Source organism: Mustela erminea, chromosome X (assembly GCF_009829155.1).
Source record: "Mustela erminea isolate mMusErm1 chromosome X, mMusErm1.Pri, whole genome shotgun sequence".
In the NCBI taxonomy this organism is placed as follows: domain Eukaryota; kingdom Metazoa; phylum Chordata; class Mammalia; order Carnivora; family Mustelidae; genus Mustela; species Mustela erminea.
In genome coordinates this window covers 59,119,832-59,138,622 of record NC_045635.1, presented here as the reverse complement: position 1 = coordinate 59,138,622, position 18,791 = coordinate 59,119,832, and the positions used below count along the sequence as shown (strand labels likewise).

At 54.4% G+C, this 18,791-nt stretch overlaps 1 protein-coding gene across 5 annotated transcripts in view; it reads right to left on the bottom strand.

The window, feature by feature from the left end:
- Positions 1–323: 323 nt before the first annotated feature.
- NLGN3 (neuroligin 3) overlaps positions 324–18,791 on the bottom strand; it is a 24,032-nt gene continuing 5,564 nt past the window's right edge. For 3 of the 5 annotated variants that reach the window (XM_032330947.1, XM_032330948.1, XM_032330949.1), the window contains exons 3-8: positions 18,651–18,710; positions 14,522–14,581; positions 12,518–12,667; positions 6,133–6,318; positions 3,225–4,014; positions 324–2,626 (exon numbers count right to left, since the gene is read on the bottom strand). In XM_032330947.1, the coding sequence (XP_032186838.1) occupies positions 1,783–2,626; positions 3,225–4,014; positions 6,133–6,318; positions 12,518–12,667; positions 14,522–14,581; positions 18,651–18,710 (2,090 nt within the window). In that variant the 3' untranslated portion in view covers positions 324–1,782. The remainder of the gene's footprint in view (positions 2,627–3,224; positions 4,015–6,132; positions 6,319–12,517; positions 12,668–14,521; positions 14,582–18,650; positions 18,711–18,791) is intronic. The other 2 variants (XM_032330950.1, XM_032330951.1) reach the window with 2 other exon arrangements.

The following is an 18,791-nucleotide window of genomic DNA, read 5'->3' as shown; positions in this document are numbered from 1 at the left end:
AAACCCCTAGGAGTCCCTGATTGCAATCCTGGAGAGAAATCACTGCCAGGGCTTCAGTAAGTTCTCTAGTTATAATTCACAGAACCAGAAAAAAGTATCCCTGGGGAGGAGAGGGCTTTTGCTCTGTCAGGCCCCCAAGACCAGGGTGTCCACCTATCTGATGCCCAACTGGATTTCAATGTGAGAAAGAATTTCAGCCTGTGAGAGGTCATACCTCCTCCCAGCCCCCAGTCCAGGATGGGGGCTGGATGGTGGTGATGGTGGCAGTGGCAGCAGCAGGTGGTGGTGGCCCAGTGGCAGTGGCTGGCTGTGGTGGGGTGGGGGTGGGGGTGGGGGCGGAGGAGGAAGAAAAGGAGGAGGGGGAAGTATTATTTTTTGCCCTTTCATTAGGAGGCCCATGGTGCTGAGAGAAGGCTTCAGCAGCAGGAACCCAGAGCGTTGGGGGGCAGTGCAGGGGGGTAAGGGTAGGGCAACCTGCTTAAGACTGGACAGGCCTGCATGGCGGGGGGCCGCGGGGGAGTGTAGCCCAGACTTGTCTCAGTTTAAAGGCACAGGACACAGAGACAGGCTTGATTCCTAGCCCACAGGGGCACCCTGCTGGGAGGTCTGTTGGGGCAAGGCCTGTGCAAGGGAGGCAGGTTGGGAGTGCTAACTGGATTTTTTTATTTTTATATCAAGACACTGTGTTTAAAATTTTTACAAAGGACAAACTCCATGGGTTTCCGTTAGTGTTTTAAGAACTTTTCTTTAAAAAAAAAAAAAAGCCAACAACAACAAAAAAACACCGCCTTTTTGAAAGAGAAATGACAGACACAAAAGAGACTTGGTAAAGAAAATGGGGTGAGTTTCTGATACCATTACCCCAAAGGCAGAGGCAGAACCCAGATTACACCCAGGGGCCCCATAGCAACGACCTCCACCAGAACCTCATTCACCAAATCTAGGGTCCCCTGGTCTAACCAGGCCAGTGTTCCTGGCCTTTGGGGGAAAGCAGGTCACCCTGCAGTCTCTAGAGCCCTCCACAGGGACACAGAGATAGATGGCTGGAGAGTTCTCCCTTGTGGCCCTCCAACCCCATCCAGCGGTAGCCCCTTTCTCCTTCCACTCCATGGTCTTGCTCAAATCTGTTTCTTTCTTGGGGTGGTCATGTTCCTCGGCCGGATTGTGTGAGCCCTGGGGGTGCCAGAGCCACATAGACATGGGCCTGGAGCCTCCCTTCCAGAGCCTCTTTGCACTCATGGGTTGGAGAAGCATGTGTTCCAAAATTATTTTAAAAATCAACAAAAACAAGACCCAGAAAAAAGACCAAGTCTTGGGGGAGAAAGAGCTGCTCTGCTCTTTAAAGCTCCCAAGTCTGGAGTTGGTGGGTGGTGCAGTTCCAAAAGAGGTGGAAGGCGAGCACCAAGGGGGTGTCCAGCTGGTGCTTTTGGGCCCCCAGGAGTGTCTGTGATCAGGCTCAGGGAGCTGGCTTCAGCTGCTGTTCCACAGGTCCTCAGTTTCCCAAGGACTCACTTGCGTCCCCATTTGAAGGGTTTGTTCAGGTTTACTTCCTTATTTGTGTTTTTGTGCATGCGAGTGCATGTCCACATCTGTCTATGTTTGTGCAGGTGGGTCTGCTGTCAGGTGTAGGTGGGTGTGTATACATATCTGCGTGTACGTGTCTGTGTGTGTGTGTGTGTGCATGCGTGCGTACATGTGTGTCTTTGCGTGTCTGTGGGTGCGTGTGTGTCCATGAATTTGGGCAGGAGGGAGCCAGGAGTTAGGCTGTGCTCTGGGCTGGAGCTATACCCGGGTAGTGGAGTGTGAGTGGGGCAGCCCAGTACTGTTGAACCCTGCGGCAAAGGTGTTGTAGGGGTGCAATGTCTGCAGCCCTACCAGGGAGTTGGGAATCATAGTGATGGTGTTGGGTGTCATGAGTGGGATGTCGTCAGGAGAGCGGCGCAGGGTCAGTGTGTAGTCAGGCAGTGCAGTGAGGCGCAGTGTGTCGTGGGGGGGACCAGCCTCACATTCGTGGTGGGTAGGGCCCAGCTGTAAAGCTGCCAGCTCCTCCTCAGGAGCAGCTCCCAATTCAGGGGCCCCAGCACCCCTCTGAGGGCTGGGCTGCCGCAGGGGCTCCTGACGCCGTTTGTCCTTGCGGTAGTAGAGGGCAGCGAAGGCCAGAACGTTAAGGAACAGGAGGGAGGCCCCCACAGCGATGGTGACACTTAACTCAGTGGAGTAGTCACGAGGGTTCTCCACCAGGAGCGGCCCTGCATCCTGGTCCCCATTCCAGGAGCCCTGGGCATTCTCATTGCTGTAGGCAGGGGAGATGGCTGGCCGCTTGGTGCTCCAGGTCTTGCCGTTGGGCCTGCGGGTGATGTGGGAGCTGTGGGTGGTATCCGGGGGCGGCACTTTGGTGGTTGTGGACGTATAGTGGAACATGTCATGCAGGTTGTATAGGTGGGGCACCAGGTGTTTCCAGAAGGCCACCTTGGTGGCCCGGTAATGATCGCGGACCCTTGGTTTCAGCCCGATGTGAAGGTAGAGCTGGTCTCGGGGATTGTATTTGGACCAGGCCACTTCCTCAAAGCGGTTGGCCTTGGTGTGAATGAACTTGGTGTCCTGGGGGACCGGCTTGTTGGGATCCCTGAAATACCACATGGAAATCTGGGGTCACCACTCTACCTAGGTGAGAAAGGGCCCAGAATTCTTTCTCTCACACCCACATTTCCATTTTTTTCAGGGTCCCTCCCTCTGTCCACACCCCTCCTCCTCCCTGGGGCCTTGAATTCCTATTGCCCACTGTATCATGGAAACTGGTTCATCCTTCCCTGTGCCCATCCTGTAAGGTCATGCTATAGATGCCTTTTCTTCTCACATGCTCCCAAACATCAGCCAATCTTTTCAGCTGCCCAGTTATTCCAAGAACCCTTGAAAGGCTCTTCATAAAGGCACTTTTTTCCCCTCTTCACTCAGCCTCTGACCATCTAACCTTGAATCCCGTGGTTCTCAGTAACTCTCCCTGTGGCTCAGTCCTAATGCTAGCTGAGTTCCAAGCCTCGACAACATGTTGGAAGGAAGAAATGGCACGAAAGACTCAAAAGGAGGAAGGGAACGAAGAGGGGGCCAAGCAAGATTCGGGGGAAGGTCTTTTAAAAAGGAGACAAAGGAAGAGGTCTAACCATAGAGGAGTGGAGGAGTAGGCATGCTGGGGTCCCAAAGAGCAACCCCCACTTTCTCCTTACCCGGTCTTGGCAAAGTTGGTCCAGTAGGTCATGACGACAGCACTGAGCATGACGTCATTCTTGGAGAAATTGCAGGGGAAGAGGTCGGTGGGGCCTACCATAGGGACACCAAAAACGTAGGGTACTTCATCCCCATGAGCTGCATCTGACCAAGCAGGCTTCATGAGGCTCTGGCAGTGATGGTAGAAGGCGTAGAAGTATGTAGGTGACCCATAGCGGGCGTGCAGATCAGCGGTCACCACCGAGGGCTCCACCCACTGGTGGTCAGTGAAGAGCGCCACCAGTGTTTTGCGGCGGGTCTCCGGATTGTCACGGTCTGCCCAGTCTGTGTACATGAACTTGATGGTCTCCCTCAGGGTGTCCTTACCCTCAGGATAGCCATACAGATTGTCCACAAAGTTAGAGACTGAGTAGTCAAAATCAGTGCCTGAGACGCCATCCTCAGGGTCCACCACCCCTTCCACGAACTTGAGCCCTTCGCCCTGGTTGACACCTAGCATGATGTCATAGTTGAGGAACTCGCCCTGCTCCATGAGAATCTCAGGGTCATCAGGAATGACGTCGCCATCGATCACAGGGCCAAAGGCCACATGGTAGCGGGCTGGCTGGATGTCCTGCTCTACCAGCTCCTTGGCACTCTTTTGACGAAGACAGTCCACCATGTCCACCGTGTCTAGCACATTACAGCCTACCTTGTCCGCCAGCAGGCTGGTGTACTTCACCGGCTGGTAGTTCACAGCCCAGCTGGACAGGGCAGAACCACTTTGGATGATGGCCCTCTGGAAAAGCCCTGCAGAAGACACGCAGCACCAGCTCAGATCATCATGGCCCCCAGCGCCTAGGCCTCCCTTGCCTTTCCCTGAGGGACAAATTAAACCTCTCCTCACTCCTCTGTCACTGAGGCTGCCCTCTGGGTGCAATGAACTACAAAGGAAGAAGAGACCTTTCAAGAAGAAGAGACCTTTCAGTGGGGATGATGGATTAGGACCAGAGGAGATGTTGCTGGGCCCCTGCATGACCTGGACTGACCCCCTGCCTGCTCCTTGCTTCCTTGTTCTGGAATGAGGGTTGGTAACTTGGGGGTTAAGGAAATGGCAGCGGGAATTAACCCCTTGGGTCCCAGACATCAGCTTCCTTATGCTCCCTCTCTTTATCTCTCCTTGTCTTCCCTCCTTGCTTCCTGCCCAGCTGGGCCCAGTTTTGTGCCAGCACACCACCAGGGAGCTGGCGCTTCCACCACAAAGGGGTCTTTTTCATGAGAGATGAGAAATGCAGGCAGGAGAGAGCCTCACATTCTGGGAGTTTGGGGAAAGATTCCTGAGGGCAAAGGCCTGGGGATCTCAAAGTCTCCAGGGAGCATGCCCTCACAGCGTGGAGTCTCCACAGAGACTTTCCTTTTCCTGAAGCTACTGATGCCTCAGATCTAGTTTTTCCCCTGGCCAAGAGGGAGCCAGTCCTCCGAACTCAAAAAGTGGATGATTCTTCTCCCCGCCCAAGAAAAAAAAGAGGGGGTATCATGCTGTCCCTGGTCCCAACATTCCCAAGTGAGGAATAATCTGGCCCTCAGACACCCTATTCCTTTCCACTAAGAGAAAGGCAGTTGGCATGGGTAGAAAGAGAGGGACAGAAATATAGATTACTACATAAGAGAGAGCCTCACTTTTCCAAAGTGAGGATTACTTTTCCACTTATTCTCTGTGAATCAGTCGCAGAAAGACTGAGAGAACAACTCTTTAGGGGAGCCAGGCCCCTCAGGGGACAGAATGTAGTACTACCCCCAAGAAAGGCCTTGTCCTCCCAGGGAAGTTCCCGATCTGAGGAGGCACCAGTCCTCTTTACAGACAGGGGCATCCTCACAATCAGTCATCTCACCCTCCTTTGTGGAGAAAGGGGTCCCTGTTCCCCCTACTATGGTGTGATTCTGATCCCACCCTGGTCTTCCCTCACTGGCGAAGTCCCTGGAGGGACAGAGGCAGGATGTCGAGGTCAGAGAAGGTGATTTTTCTCTCTGAGAGGGATAGGCCTTTTTCAAAGAGGGACTGAAAGTCTTCCTGCGAGAATATCACTCACTCACAGGGTGGACTCCAACAAAAAAAAAAAACCTTGTCCTCTCTCCCAGATTTCCTTTCCTCAGAGGAAGGAAAGGAACCTATTTCAGGAAGGTCTCTTCTACATGAGAAGCTCATCTTTGCCTCTCAGAGACAGAATGTGCTCTACAGCCTGGAGTTGAAGGGAACTTGCCCTGCTGAGCCACAAAGGGCCTGTTTGGCTTCCTTAATGAGTCACTAGCCAAGCAAGGAGAAATGCTCTCCTCTGGGCTAAGAATGAATCTCCCTTATGGTTGCCCAGCCCAGGAGGAGCTCTGGTGTGGGCTACCAGATTGCCAGCCTCTCAGAAAAAGCCCACCCCACAGGTTAGTGATCCTCACTATTCAAACCCATCTCCCCGCTTAAGGACAGATCCCCTCCTGTACAGACTTGTTCTTCAGAGAGAAAGGCAGAAAATGAGTGTTTCTTACACCTAAAAATGAATTCCCACTCTAGATCTCTATCCTGAAGTCACATGTCCTTCCCAAACTGAAGGATTTCCCTTGCCCCCCAATTAAAAAAAACCCACTGTCCCTTCAGATAGACATTCTACTCCCACTCACCCAAACTCGACTCCCACACGGAAGAAGGATCTTACTCTCTCAAGATATAAACAGGATTCTCTCTTTCCCTTTCCTGCACTGGGAGAAGGACTTCTTCCCTGAGAGGAACATTTCCATTCCACTTCTCCCTAAGGGATGCCAAGCTGGTAGAGGAGGGCCAGCTGATTCCCCTGGGTGCTCTGGACCCCAGAAGGCCTAAGGCTCAGGGTGGGCAGCTGGCCCATTGCTAGCTGAGGTTCTGCCCCGAGCACTACTCACCCTCAGAGTGATGTGACAGCGTGAGGAGGCTGACACAGGACGCGCCAATGCCTGAGCCGAAGACGGTAATACGGCGGGGATCGCCACCAAAGAAGGCAATGTTCTCGCTCACCCAGCGGAGGGCCTGGATTTGGTCAAGAAGCCCATAGTTGCCCTTGGCAGCCTGATCGCCAGTACTCAGGAAACCTGGATTCAACATAGGGCATGAGGACGGTGAAGGCAGAGGGATGGGGGATTGGGGTTAGAATGGCAGGCAGGAGATGGGGACGGGGAGGGTCGGAGGGCATGAGGACAGAGGAAGGGGCATGCGGTGGTGTTCTGTCCACCCAGCTACCATGTACCATGGCTCCTGTATGCAAGTTCCAGCCCCATCCATATAGGAAGGATTGATCTGCTCCTTGCCTCCCACTCTCATTCTCCAGTGTGGAGGGGGGGGTCCCCAGACTATTCGAGGGGACGCCTTCAGCTGGGAGACTTAAGCTGCAAGAACTGCAAATGGCCAGGTCCCTGAGTCTTCAAGACATTACCCTAGCTTCCCAGCGAGATAGTTTGGAAAGAACAGGGACCCTGGAGTCAGATGGTCCTCAGTTCCCGTTCTAGCTCTACTGCCTACTGGCCATATAGCCTTGGGCAAGTTATTTAAAATATCTGGGCTATAGTTTCCTCTTCTGTAAAATGGAGATAAAAATACTTCAAAGGGTTGTTGCCAGGATAAATCGAACACAGGCCTCTCTAACACACTCCACACTCTTTAAGTCTGTAATTACTTCTCGTTCCCCTTCCTCCTCTCTCTGAAGGAAGTGAGGCTCCCAAGAGGTAATGGTCCCCAAGCCCTGCTTGCTGCCCATCCTGTCTGGGTTCGTCCACCTGCACACCTCGTTCCAGGGCCTCGGGTGGCTCCTTCCCCTCATCTCGGGGCTGATTCTCATTTCCCCTCTGCCCAAGACCTAATGATTCAGAAACTAAGGGGAGGAGGCCCCGCAATCTGTATTTTTCACCAGCTCTCCAGGTGATCTGGGGCCGCTAAAGTTAGAAAACCACTGGGTGAGGCCATCGTTTTCATCTGGTGGAGAAATGGGCAAGTCAGCGCTGTGTGTTACCACAGAAACAGGTCTTCCCGCCCGCCCACCCACTGGGATTTGCTGCTGAGGAGATATGTCACCATGGAGACTACCTTCCCACCCACCTGCTGGGATTTGCTGCTGTGGAGACTTGTTGCCATGGAGACTACCTTCCCGCCCACCTGCTGGCTATCCCACAGAGATGTCCTATATTCCCCCCCCCCCACCCTGCATCCATTTCAGACTGATCACACCGCCTCATTTCCTCTCTCTTCCTTGATCCCTGCGCTCCTTGGAAAGCTCCCGTCTTCTCCTGCCCTAGGCTTCTGGAAGGGTTCTTTCCAGGCGGGTAGTCGTGGCGCTCCTACGCGTCGGACACCCCATACCTGGATTGGTTCGTTTTGGACTCCCCATTTGAAAGCACCTTCACAGCACCTGGGATCAGCTTTGTGGGAGGTCATGTTTGAAAAGGCCCCCTCAGCTCGCAGGGAGTTCTCTGGCTATCCTGGCTGGCCATGGGTGGAAGCTGAATTGAAATAGACTCAAGCAGGTGCAAGACCTCATCCCTGTCTTTCTCAGGTCCTCCTGTTTCTAGCTTCTGTGAAAGAGCTCATTTCACCCTCTTCAAGGGTGCTATTAATTTACATTTGGTACCATTAAGGCCATAAAGTACTTAGTTATTCCTCTCAGGACCCAGTCACAAGCCCTCTTTAGCCCCCAGGTTCCCGGAGAGGAACCGTGAAGGAATCAAAGAAAGCCTGAATGAGGATGAACGGAGGGGCCCTTGTTCCTCCAGAGAAGGGAGCCCGCTTCTCCTCTGCCTGTCCCATTCATACACCGAAGCTGCTGCTGCAAGTCTTAAAAAAGTCTGCTGACCAAGATCCACCCCAGCTGTCCAAGCCCTAGACCCTCCTGCAAGAACCACTCTTTGCTTCTCTTAGCCCTCCCATCCTGTCCCCCTGCCTTTCTCCTTCCTCTGTATTTCCTTTCCCTTTCCTCTTACTGAAACCACGGCACACCAGGCTTCAGCCCCGGCTGAGGGAGTGTGCCGTGAAATGTGTCAATGCATCTGTCCCAGCAGCGGGAGGAGCCCCGGTGCTTCAAGGTAGTCAAGTAGATTTCGCCAACGTGTCTCGATTCCCTGGGTTGGGAATAAAGGCCTGATGGGGCTGGGTGGAGGAGCCAACCACCCCTTTCTACTCCCTTGGCTTCCACCAAGCCCCGGGATGAGCGGCGCTGAAGCATGCAGATGAGGCCATGTCAACCATCTCTACTACAAGAGTCCTGCGTGAAGTGTTCTATCCACTGGGCCGAGACAGGTGACCCCACAAATGTGACCAACCAAGAGTGCACAAAGTCTGGCAGCGCAGGAGAGCAAGTCACTCACTGCTAGGGCCCCAGTAACTCAGCCGTCCACGGAAACCATGGGAGGAGAAGGGCTGAAATACTCCTCCACAGAAACTGTCACAATAAACCTGAGACCGGCTCCCTCGGCCCTGGATTTGCACTGTGTCGTCCATGGTGGGCCCCCCATCAACAGAGGATGAGGGAATCAGGCACACTGCACCCAAACCACAGAGCTCCATCCCTCGAGGCTTGACTTTCACTAGGTTGTCTGTTTGCCCCAAAGGCTGCCTGAGCAGAGATGTATCATCAAATTCTGGAACCCAGATGAAAACCTGGCAAGCTCCTACCTCCCTGGCCCTGGGGGTGTCCACGTCTGCTATCCCGCCGGTGTCTCTTGTGTTGGTCTCAAGCCCCATGGCGGGGACTCCTCAAATGATAAAATGGGATCCATGGACTGGTCTGTGACAGTCTCCATATAAATGAATCACCCAAGATGTCCCAAGAAGCACCTCAGAGTAAACCATATGTCTGAGCTCAGTGCTTCCAGAGAAGCTGAAGGGAGGGTGAATGTGTGCATGCCGCTGGGGGGGTCCCAATCCGGCCTGCCCAATCTGGGATGCTTAAAGACCCAAAACAACCAAGTCACAGCTACACAGCAAAGTCTCCAAGTGCCAGGGACAGATCTATGTTCTACGTCTGGCACCGAGAGACAAAAACATCTTGTAGGTACCCAGAATCCAATCAGTGGCTTATAGACTACATTTGGGTTGCTGAGCAGGCTTTAAAGGAGACACAGGAAGTGGTGGGGGGAACTTTGGACCAAATCTCAGTTTGTGACTCCTTCCAAGGTTTGGGTAATATTATGTTGATCATTAACAGCTGAAGCCCAAAGAATACGACTCTTGCCCCTAGATGTGCTGTTTTGGTTACCCAAATGAGAAGGGGTTGTAAAGCGGGTGGGGTGGGGGTAGGTGCTTAACCTGAGTTTCTAGGATGAGTTTCGGTGATGTCCATGGAAACGTTTCTATAGGTTTGTGTACGTGTGTGCACATTTACCCGGTGGTGGGGCGGGTAGGGTCCATAGCTTTCATTAGAATCTCAGAGGGGTCTAAGGCTCCCCCAAAAGTTAGGAACTTCTGATGTATAAGCTTCAAGATTAGGGAAGTGGGAGGGTTGTCCAGGAACCAGCACACTGGGTACCATAGAGAACACTCACTGACAACAGGCCCTGTACAGCCCACAGCTGCGAAGAGACACTTCAGATCCTGAATCTCTCTTTCCTGTCTCTTTGCTCGGTGTGATCTTTTCCTCTTTTCTCTCCCCTCTGTCTTTTCCTTCTCTTCCTCAATTCCCAGCCCCCCGCATTCCTCCCCGTTCCTCCACTCTTTCTTTTTCTGCCTCCCTAAGCTGTTCCGATCATACGGAACCGAGGCACATTCTTCGTACTCTCTGTGCTTTCCAATAAAACCAACAGAATGGAGCTCTGTGTTTCTGATTTTTAAAAGCAGCCGAGTTGAACATTTTCTATCAGTCTCACTAAGAAAATAAGGTGGCAGGGCTCCTTCTGGCCTTCAGCTACCGTAGGCGCATGGCTGGATATCTGTGTGACCTTGCTTCTGGAAATTCCTGACTCTTCGGGAACCATGCAGCCCTTGCATGTAGCTTTATGGCCACTTTCTCTTCCCCTTTGCTGTCAGAGACTCAGATCCCCTTCCTCAACAGGACAGATCACTTAAGAGAGCCTCACCAGGATGTCTGGGGCAACTCGGGGAGACAGAGGAGCAGCAGCCAAACCATGAAACCCAAGCCCACCAGATCACCTAGAGACCAGGGAGATGCCTTGCATGCTTCATCCCCCAGGATCCAGAGGCCACTCGAAGGGACACAGGCTCACTGTTTTCGGGGAACATCCTTTCTCCAGTCTGGACCCCAAAAAGGCGTCTTGCTAGCCCACCGAGTGTCAATGGTAAGTCAAGAAAAGGTTGTCTTTCTGGGCTCGTGAGCTGTACCAGAAGTGGCACGGAGCACCAGACCCTCTGGGGTTAGAACTAGCAAGAACAATACACTCAGAGGCAAATTAAGATAAGGTCCTATCAGCCAAGGGGCCAGGGAAGAAGTCATGCCACAGCTGGTCCAGCACCCAGGCCTCTGGATCTGATGCACAGCCTAGACCCCCACGGCAACCTGGAAGACACCAGCCCTTCAGGTCAGTTGTCTTTCTCATGCTGTTACAGGGTTATGTGGCTGCACGTGCCCTCGGAGGCCTGGGTGAGCGTCTGAGAGGGAGCAAGACCCTGTACACTGTGTCACCCTCTCTAAGGTACTTGTGTACCTCAGGAACCTGGCCGCAGATAGGCAGTAACAGTCAGCAAGGAAGACACAGCCCAGAGGGGCAGCCTACATCACCAAGCCCAGCCAGTGGCTGGCAGAGGATGTGTGGGGAAAGACTAGGGGTGCATAAGGAGGCATTTGGGAAGGAAGCCTGTACGTGTGAGTGTGTGTTTGTGTGATGGGGTGGGAGTATATGGGGATGTAGACACAGAGAGAGTAGTAGAAATGCGTACGTGTGTCTATACGTGCTACGCAAGTGTGGGGTACTCACACGCATGGGGGTGAGGCGAGGTGTGTGGATCTGGAGGCCAAGCAGGTGTACACGAGTGTGTATGTGTTTGTCGGGCAGGGTAGGGGCGGGGAAAATGTATGTGTGTGTACTGCACATATATACGCAGGGTACATAGGGGAGGAGTGTCTATGTGCGTGTATGTGTATACATGTGTGTATGTATCTACGTGGGGATGTGGGTATTCATGTAGGAGGTCTATGGGTGTGTGTACACAGCAGAGAGCTATGTAAGTACAGTGCCTGGGATGGGCATGGAGACATGGAAGGGTTTGTGTGTAGGATTTGTGAGGGGGTGTGTGTGTAGGATTTGTGGATGTGCAGCGTGAGGAGGTGTGAATGGGCGGGTGTGGGTGTATGTGCGTAGGGAGGGGGAATATTGGTTTGCGTTTAGGTAGGGAAGCTGAGGGACATATGCGCACGTGTGGGTGTCCGAGTGGAGGTGGAACTGGGAAGCACGGTGGGGTGTGAGTGTGTGTGTGTAAATGTGGAGGGAATATTTATGTACATTCAAGGTATAGGCATGTGGGGTTTATGTGTAGCGTGGATGTGTACGGTGTGAGTCTTTGTGTAGAGTGTCTGCGTGGGGGTAGAAGGAAGTGTGAGTGTGGGTACGTGTAGTGTGTTATAGGTGTAAAAGTGGATACAGAGATGTAGAGGGAGAGATAGACGGGAATGCTGGCGGGGGTTTCTGAGAGATCTGTGTACATATGGGGTATGGATGTGGAGTGGAAAGAGGTATATGGCATGTGGATATGTGCGGGAAAAACCATATGTGTGGAGTGTTTATGGAGTGGTGGAGGAGCATGCATGTGTGTGTGAGAAAGGCGGCCTGTAGATGTGGATGTGGGGGTCTCTATGTGTACGGGTATATGTGTGTATTTGTGGGGTGTGTGAGAAATAATAGTATGCAAGGGGGTGTGTGGTGGGCAGTGTGGATGTCAGTCAGGTGAGGGTACATGAGCAAGTGGATATGTGATGGGCTAGAAGGACTATCTGTATATGTGTGGGGCTTTGAGGAAGTGGGTCTGGGTGGGTAGGGACAGGGGACGGACACTAGAAAATTCCAGACCCTGTGAAACTCAGCCAAGCAATGGTCTGAAAGCAGCGACCTGGCTTGCGACCTTTAAGAGAAGGTGTGGAGGTTGAATTGAAATTCCAGTGGCAGCTAAACACTCCAGGAAAGAGCCTGGGAGCATGGGCAAGCACCCAGCACTTGGTTAGGGACCATGTGATATCACTTGACTTTGGTCACTGGTACCCATTAGAGAACGGAGGCCAGCATTAAATCCCCAGCATTCTTTCCTCCTTCCTTGAGAACCTGGGCCTCCTTCAAGGCAGCTAGCAGAGAACCATACCTAGCACCCCAACCCGATAGTTGAGGGTGATTACGATGACATTGCCATAGCTGGCGAGGACGCTGCCGTCAATCATGTTGCCTGTCCCTTCCATGTACGAACCTCCATGGATGTAGACCATGACAGGCTTAGCACCACTGTCCCGGATGTCTGCAAGGAGAAGGGGTGAGACACAGGCTGGGTAGGATGCCCTTCCTCCCTCACCCCCGCCAGCCCTGGTGGGGGTGTGGGCAGCAAAGCTATCCCAGGTGCCAGGACACCACCGCCAGCTCTGGGGGCAGGACTCACGGGACTGCTGGGCCCGGAGCTTGAGCATTGGCCAGAGACTTAGCCGGAGGTGGACTTCAGCATTGGTTTTAAAGACTCAGGTTTCAGCCTCCCAGCTGAAGGCAGTCAGCCAGGCCTGCTACGGCTGGGCCTAGATAGGCGACAGGCTAGGCCCTGGGGACAGGGGAGCAGGAGGAAGAGGCAGGGCTGGTCTCTTAGCTGGCTCAAGCGAGTCCCTGCCCCCGGGGCACCCGGAGTCCTGGGACCTGACACGCTTAGGAGAGCAGGGGCTGGGGAGCCTTGAAACCCCCAAGACTAGACCAAGTTACATGGAAGTAAGGCCATTGGCAGCAGCCGGCCCCCCCCAGTGCAGACAGAGACAAGAGGAATGGGAAGAAGGGGGTGGCACAGGGAGAGAACAAGGAAGGATGTGGGTAAAAGGGAGTGAAGGGCAGTGATGGGGTAGAGGGAACCTTAGTGACATGGTCTCTCAGCCATGTGCTCATTTACCCCATTGTCCCCCGGGGGCGTCAGGCAGACTTAACTGGAAGCACTGGGGATGGGGAGAGGAGAGGGGCAGAACTAAGAATGAGAGAGACCCCTCCACCCCACTCTGCAGCCCCTCCCCTCCCATCAGCATTAGGATGAAGATGGAGCCTCCCCAGAGGACATTCAGTGAGAAACCTTCAAGCGGCCACTCCCAAGCCCAGTGAGCACAGCGGTGGCCTTGGGTCTGGGTAGTCAAGAGAAGGCTCCTGACCTGACCACCTTGACTTGCAGCCTCTCAGTGTGTGAGCTGGACCAACAATCCGCCACACAAGTGCGCCCCTACCAACCACCAGCGGAACCCCCCCCCCCGCCCCCACAGCTGTTTGGCTCCTCCAGGGCTGGAGGGGCAGGGCCAGGGCAAGGAAGGTAGAAGGAAATGCTCTGTGCTGCTTAGCAAACACAACCTGTTTTCCCAAGGAGGAAGGCAGACTGGTTCCACCATCACCTAAGTATCTTATGCCATCTACTGACTGGGCTGGGCATCCTGGCCTCAGCCTGGCACTTTAGCCCACAGCCTTCCTGGTCCTGTCCCGAGCCAACCACTGCAGTCCGTGGCCCTGAGGCCATATCTCTTTTCCTGGGAGGAGGCCAGGGGGTGTGGGGGGGTGGACAGTGGTGATTTAGGTGTTGCTAATCTCCAGCCCTTTTGGTTGTCATGGCCTCACTCCTCAGCTCAACGGCCTGCCAGGCCCCTCTCCCAAGAGCCTGTATTCCCGCGAAACACATGTGTCTCCGCAGTGAAACCCAGGTACGTCCTCACCATCCGGTCTCCTTTGTACCTCTCTCCCCGCCCTCCCTCTGCCCTGCTTTCTCTCCACTCTCCCTGCTGATCGGTGGGGGCAGGTGCCCGCTGAACCACGGAAGATGCGGGAGGAAGCTGTTTCTGGCAGTGCCCACTTCTCTACTGTAGGACTCAGGACGAGGGTAGGGGACCGGGGCGAGGAGGCTGCCACCCCCTCCCCCCCAGCTTTACTGGTGGTCCCCTGCTCCCTCCAGCCAGCTGGGTCCATCACCAAGGAACTCCCAGCGGCCCACCAGGCCAAAGATGGATGAACAGCCCAACAGCCTTGTATAGGAACAGAAACACACCAACGGACGGACAGACAGACAGACGGGGCTTCTCCCCATCGAGAAGAGGAGGGGCTCTGTGCCATGCACCAGCCGCCGCGCCCTGCAGCCCCCAAATACCTTCATCTTCATCCCCGTCATTATCCGCTAAGTCCTCGCCCTGTTTCTTAGCGCCGGATCCTGGGGACCAGACACAGGGAGACACAACAGCACAGAACAGAGAACAAAACAGAGAGAGAATTCAAAAACAGCATGACTGCAGTGTGGCCCAGCAAGCCAGCTCTGGGCTTGGGCCCAGGACAGGCAGGAGGGATGGCAAGAACCAAGGGAATGGGTGGGCTGAGGCCCAGACCTTCATTAGCCGATGATGGTGTTGCAGGCCCCTGCTGGACTGGCTTCCTTGCGCCTCCCTGCCCCGCCCCCCAATCCCCACCAGCCCATCTCAGCCAACTCCCTTTCCAGTTGGGAAGGCGGGAGCAGCATATGGGCCAGGGCAGAGAGCCAGAGACCCACTCAGGGAAAGGATTTCTCCCGGGTGGCAGGGGCTGCACGTGTGTACACAGGCAGGCTGAGCTGGAGAGCCAGGGCAGGCGCTGAGGGTGACAGGTGGCCTTGCCAGAATGTTGGATACGGATGCGAGCTATTAGGGCAGAGCCGGGAACTGGGGGCCCCCCTGGCCCTGAGCTACCTGGGCCCGGTGGGAAGGCTCAAGCTGGGCCTCAGCTGACCCTGATTCCCAGAGGAGGAAATGGGAGATGAAGCTTTCCCTCCGGTCTTCCTCGTTGGGGCCCCCTGCTCTGGCTGATGGCAAATGGGGTTCCTGTGAGCAGGAACCCAGCCTAAGAGCAGCAAGCACTGCTCTGAGATCGAGAGAGAGCCAGAGGGGGAGGGAGGGAAAGGAGGAACAGGAGAAGGAGAAAGGGATATGAGAGAGATGGAGAGAGACAGAGAGAGAGGGGGAAACAGAGGAATAATGATAACAGCTCCTACCATAGACCGAGTGTTTACCGTGTGCCACTCTATGTCTGCCATACTGTTTGATCCTCACACCCCAGTGAGGTGGGTACTGTCTCTACTCCTGTTTCACTGATGGGGAAACTGAGGTTCAGATAGGTAAAGTGACTTGCTCAAGATCACACAGCTAGGACGCGCTAGAGGTAAGATTCAAACCCAGGTCTGCTCCAAAGCCCATGGTCTTTCCACTGCACCATGCCACCTTTCTGGGAACCGGGGAGAGGGAAGGAAAAAAATCAGCGAGAAAAGAGGTGGAGCATGGGGGGCAGGGTGGAGAGAGGGGAGGGAAGGGAAGGAGAGAAAAGAAGGGAACAGAGGAGAGAAGAGAGACATTTAAGGACCTGTGGGTAAGCTGGCACCAGCTCTCTTTCCTGTTCTAAGGAGGTGAGAAGTGCATCTTGAGCATGGCTGTGGAGACAGAGGGCCTACTGCCTGGATGCTGGGCAGAGTTCGGAGACCAAGGTCATTCTGCCAGCACCCCAGGGCCTACCCTCTGGTCTATGACACCAGATACTCTCAGCCTGCAGGCAGCAAATAGCCCTCTTTTGCAGCTGGTCTGGGCTCTGGTGAATGAAATCCCTCACAGCTATTAATCAAAACAGGAACCACCCTCATATTACAAAATGGCTTTTCAACTAGGGCAAGAGCCTCCCACCCCTCCCCACCCCCGCCCCCAAGGGGCAGAAATGACTTCCAGCTTCCCGAACTTCCAGTGGCACCTACCGTCTTAACACCTGCCAGGACTGAGCTCAGAAACCCTGTGGGGCACGGGACAGCATCACCCACATGATGGACAGCCCCCCAAGCGGAAGACGGGACTTACTCATCCGGAAACATGCATTCCCTCCAACCTGATGGAGGTGGAAATGGGGGGAGGGGGCAGGTCTTCCTCCCCCGCACCCCCCCAGGAAATCCCTCACTTGCATGGGCATGGACTTAGAAGGTGGGACCCTATTGCTCCCCACTCCCCCCACCCACCAAGATAGATGCCTTTTCTCCTTCAGCTGAGCGCTTACGGAACAACTCCTTGTTGTCATACCCATCACGCAGGCCAGCTCCACCAACCATCCCCTGTCCCAGCACTGGGCTGCTGCAGGGTCCCAGCCGGGGCTGGTTCTGCCTACCCTATACACACCACAAGCCTAATGACCTCGGTGTCTGTCTCTGCTCCAAGAAGCGGGGGTCTGTAAATTCCGTTCCAAATGGCCAGCTGGCCCTGGATAGGGAACTAATTTGAACAGTGAAATGACCGAATGCCCTCCCCCACACCGTCAGGGGCTCACTTCACACCTTGGCCCGAGGGGCTTAGCTGAACCCACCAGGTTTCAGTCCTAGGATGGGAGCTTTGTCAGAGTGGTGATGAAGCCATGGTTCAGGTCTAAATCTTGCCTCTGCCTCCTAGCCTTCCATGGCCCCACAGTGCCTAGTTCATGGCCTTAACCACAGTCAACAATCCTGAGAGCTAAATGTTTGCATTTGACCCGAGCTTCCAATCGGCTCTCTAGCCAAAGTCTGGGGACTGGAATGCCCTGGGCTCTCACTGGCACTCTGGGGAGATCATTCCTCCTGGAAACGGTTAAAGTTCACTGTCAACCTCTCTCCCTGCCCCCCAGCCCCCACCCAAGCAAGTAACCCACGGGAGGAGGTTTAAGAAACCCTTCTCCTGAATTCATTCACAGACAAGTAGAATGTGGGTAAGCTGGCACCAGCTCTCTTTCCTGTTCTAGTAGAATGTTAAGGCCTGAATGGTCCCCTTATCACTAGTAGAATGTTAAGGCCTGAATGGTCTCCTTATCACCTTCAGAGGTGGGAACAAAGGCCCCTCCAGGAAAAGACTTGCCTAAAGTCTCACTGCAAGCTAGCAGGAGAGCTGGGGTTCAGTTAGGCTTTGGGTTCCCAGCCCTGCTCTCTTTCTGCAACACCACAGTGCTTCTTCACTTGTGCGGGGAAGTGTGTGCTGATCGCCTACTGCCTGTGAGGTCCTGGGCTGGGTGTGGAGATGTGGCAGAACGCTGTGTCCAGAGCCTCAGGCCCCACTCCATGCTCCAGGGTTACTCCGCACACATAAACTGAACCTGTGGATTCCGCCAGAATCTGCCCCCTAGAGATTCCTGCTCAGCAGGGAGCATCCTGGCCCAGGAATCCTGACAACACCACTCACTGCGAGGGGGGCAACCCTGCCCTAGGATTTCAAAGGAAAACAAACTCCAAGCTTGCCAAAAGGTTGTAGGGATCAGGCTGTGATTTTTCCACCTGTTCCTTAAGCTGTTACTGTTTTCCAATTAGACCCAGTCCATCCACTGTTTCACCATTGTTTTCAGAGTCATGAAGGTAGGAATGACCAGATGGGAGCTGCCTCTCGTGCTACAGTGGAAAGAACATGGCCCTGAGGGTCAAGAGACCCGGGTTTGGGTCCCAGCTCTGCCACAGACCAGCGACAGGGCCTCGAGCAGCAGCAAGTCACTCCCCTTGGCCTGTTTCCTCATCCGTAAAATTGGGAAACTGATTCCTGCCTTACAAGCCCCCAGAGACGTGGGGAGGATTTTATGAGCTAAGTATGAAAGTGCTTTACAGGACCACAACAGGAGGAATTATTTCTACAAGGGAAGTACATTTCTGGGTAAATGCAAAATTCAGGATGTTGTGTCTCCTTTTCGAGTCCATGGTTCCTAGAGTCCCCCAATGTCTGTCATGGGACTAGCCCCGGGAAGGGGGGGGCGGTCTGGTCACACAGCTATGCTCTGGCTGGGGTATGGTGGGCCAGGGGTGATTGGCAGGATGACTTGAGTCTAAACTTCAGGGTTGGAGAGTTGAGTCTAGACTTCAACCCCAGGAAAGAGTACGGAGGGGTGAGCTCAGGGCTGCCGCGCCAGGAAGAGGGCAGAGCCTCTGGCTTCATCCTGGGTGCCTGGAGATCCGCCCACCCCCAGCGCGAGGTGACTCAAGAGAGAGCCATGGGCTCTGTCTTTGGCACACGCCTTACGGTGGAATCCTGGGCTGGGAAGATTGGAAGAAACGGGGTTGCTGCAGCTTCTGCCCTGAACCTGCCTTAGGCCACCAAATCGTCCCTGAAGAGCAGCCGGGGCCCTTGGCTAAGGTGGAGCTTAGGCCTGCTCACCGACCGCCCCCTGAGCCTAGGCTACTTGAAGGAAGGCTGGGTCCTCAAGGGCAAGGGTAGGTGGGCAGGCAGCCCTCCCTCTCTCTCTCTCTCCCTCCCCGCCGGCTCGCTACCTACCTCCTTTCCTACAAATTTTCTTGTTGGGCTTTCGGGCGCATTCCTTGGAAATCCGCTTTACTGTAAAATGAATAAAAAACTAAAAAATAACAGGAGGCCTCTGCCCAGGGGCATGCACCCCCCAACCCCCTCCCCAGGCCC